The sequence below is a fragment of the Cucurbita maxima genome, unplaced genomic scaffold (genome assembly GCF_002738345.1).
Source record: "Cucurbita maxima cultivar Rimu unplaced genomic scaffold, Cmax_1.0 Cma_Scf00005, whole genome shotgun sequence".
NCBI classification, from domain to species: domain Eukaryota; kingdom Viridiplantae; phylum Streptophyta; class Magnoliopsida; order Cucurbitales; family Cucurbitaceae; genus Cucurbita; species Cucurbita maxima.
Window position 1 is genome coordinate 3,884,617 of NW_019272021.1, and position 1,833 is coordinate 3,886,449.

General features: G+C 29.2%; 1 protein-coding gene across 2 annotated transcripts in view; it reads right to left on the reverse strand.

The window, feature by feature from the left end:
- The window catches only part of LOC111479433 (probable WRKY transcription factor 48), a 1,674-nt gene extending 1,020 nt beyond the window's left edge, over positions 1-654 (reverse strand). The window contains exons 1-2 of one of the 2 annotated variants that reach the window (XM_023124108.1): positions 525-654; positions 218-467 (exon numbers count right to left, since the gene is read on the reverse strand). In XM_023124108.1, coding sequence (XP_022979876.1) covers positions 218-467; positions 525-624 — 350 coding nt within the window. In that variant the 5' untranslated portion in view covers positions 625-654. Of the gene's footprint in view, positions 1-217 lie in introns of both variants that reach the window. The other variant, XM_023124107.1, reaches the window with a different exon arrangement.
- Between the last annotated feature and the right edge of the window lie 1,179 nt (positions 655-1,833).

Consider the following 1,833-nt stretch of genomic DNA (forward strand, 5'->3'; position numbering starts at 1 on the left):
TTAAAAAAAAAAAAAAAAAAAAAACCATAAAATTAAAAAATTTAATAAAAAGAAAAAAAAATCATCAAACTCAAAATTACACCTTCAAATCAAATCAAAAAAACCCATAATATATATATATAAAAAAAAAATTAGATCTAAAAGAAGAAAATATAAACTAAAATAATTTAAAAATGTAAATAAAAATTTAAAAATGGGAAAAATAATAATTTCTTACACATTAGAAGAGGAAGGCTTCTCGGTGTTGCTCTTGTCAACTTCTTCAATGGCGGCAGCGTCATTGGAGTAAGAAGAAACGGAGGAAGAATTAGGAGTGGGCGGAGCATTGACAACCTCCGACGACTCCGGCACGGTGGAGGCCGGTGAGGAAAGCAGCGGCGCCGTCGTAGAAACCAAATCAAACAAGGAAGATAAAGGATTGTAAAAATCAATTCCACTCCCCAATAAGTCAAAGGAATTAGAAGAACATGAAGCAGCAGCTTTATGGTCATCACATGGCATGTCGAACACACCGGGATAAGAACCAAAGCTAGTCGCCGGGAATTCATCGGAAAACACCACCGGAGAGTATTTTCCGGCAGAATTCTCAGACCCCATCATTGTGTCTTCAAGCTTCTTGTCCATTTTGATCGATCGGAAAAAAAATTAACACATAACAATATATTCTTTGTAGAGAGAGAGAGAGAGAGAGAGAGAGAGAAAAAGTGATTTTGGGATTTGGAGAACAGCTTGGGGTGTAAGTTTTCCCACCTAGGATGATGACCGACAGGTGGCGGTAAAGGATGGGCATAGAAACAAGAGTGACTGGATCGGTGTTCGCAATAAATGACAGAGGACTGGCGAAAAGGGAGACTTCTGAAACGCGGAGTTTTGACCGGTTAACCGGTTCAGTGTAAACTAGATTCTTAATGGCCGTGTACACGTAGGCAAAAAAGGCAAAGGGTTTTTTAAAAATAAAAATATATAAAAATTATGGATTTAATTTGGTTTAATTTAAAAATTGTTTAGAGTTTCTTAAAAAATAGCTTTTATTTATTACTTTTTTTTAAAAAAATATAATTTTCAAGTTATTATAAACACTAAAAATCATATTTAATGTAACACTATGCACATAAATCATTAAATCCATTAAATAAATAAATTAAATTAAATATTACTTTCAATAAATTGAAAATAAATGGAAAACATCAAAATATTAATTTTATTTTCACAATAAATAAATAAACGGGGGCATTGTAGGGAGAGAGAGAGTTTGGCACGTGCGGTTCTATCTATATTGGTGTTTCTTTCCGTGCCACTTGAAAAATAAAATGTTTAAAAAATAATAAATAACGATAATGAATATATTTGGTAATTAATTAAAATATGTTAAATTAGATGTTTCTGTTACAAAGAAGTGGGCCTTTGCCTAAAAATCATGGCCCACAACTTTCCAACCAGGTTTTAGTGATGGAAATTACATTTATACCCCCATCAATAAGAATTTAATATATTAATAAATAAAAAATCTTTTCGACTTTTTTGGTCACTAAATTCTTATTTATTTGTGAAAAATAATTATAATAATATTTTCGAGAATTTTAAATATAGAAAAATGTAAATATGCATTCATCATATCAATATATAGGAAGTAATTAGTTGGGGTTTCTATAAATATATAGGAAAAATATGATTATTTTTTATTTTTTAAAAATAGTATAAATCACATTTTATTTAAATATATTTTAGTCCTTCAAATTTTAAAATATTAATTTTGATTCTTAATTTTTTTTTTAATTCTCTATGTTTATTTAATTTTAACACTATTTTTTTAAATGTTAGATTAATCTCTAC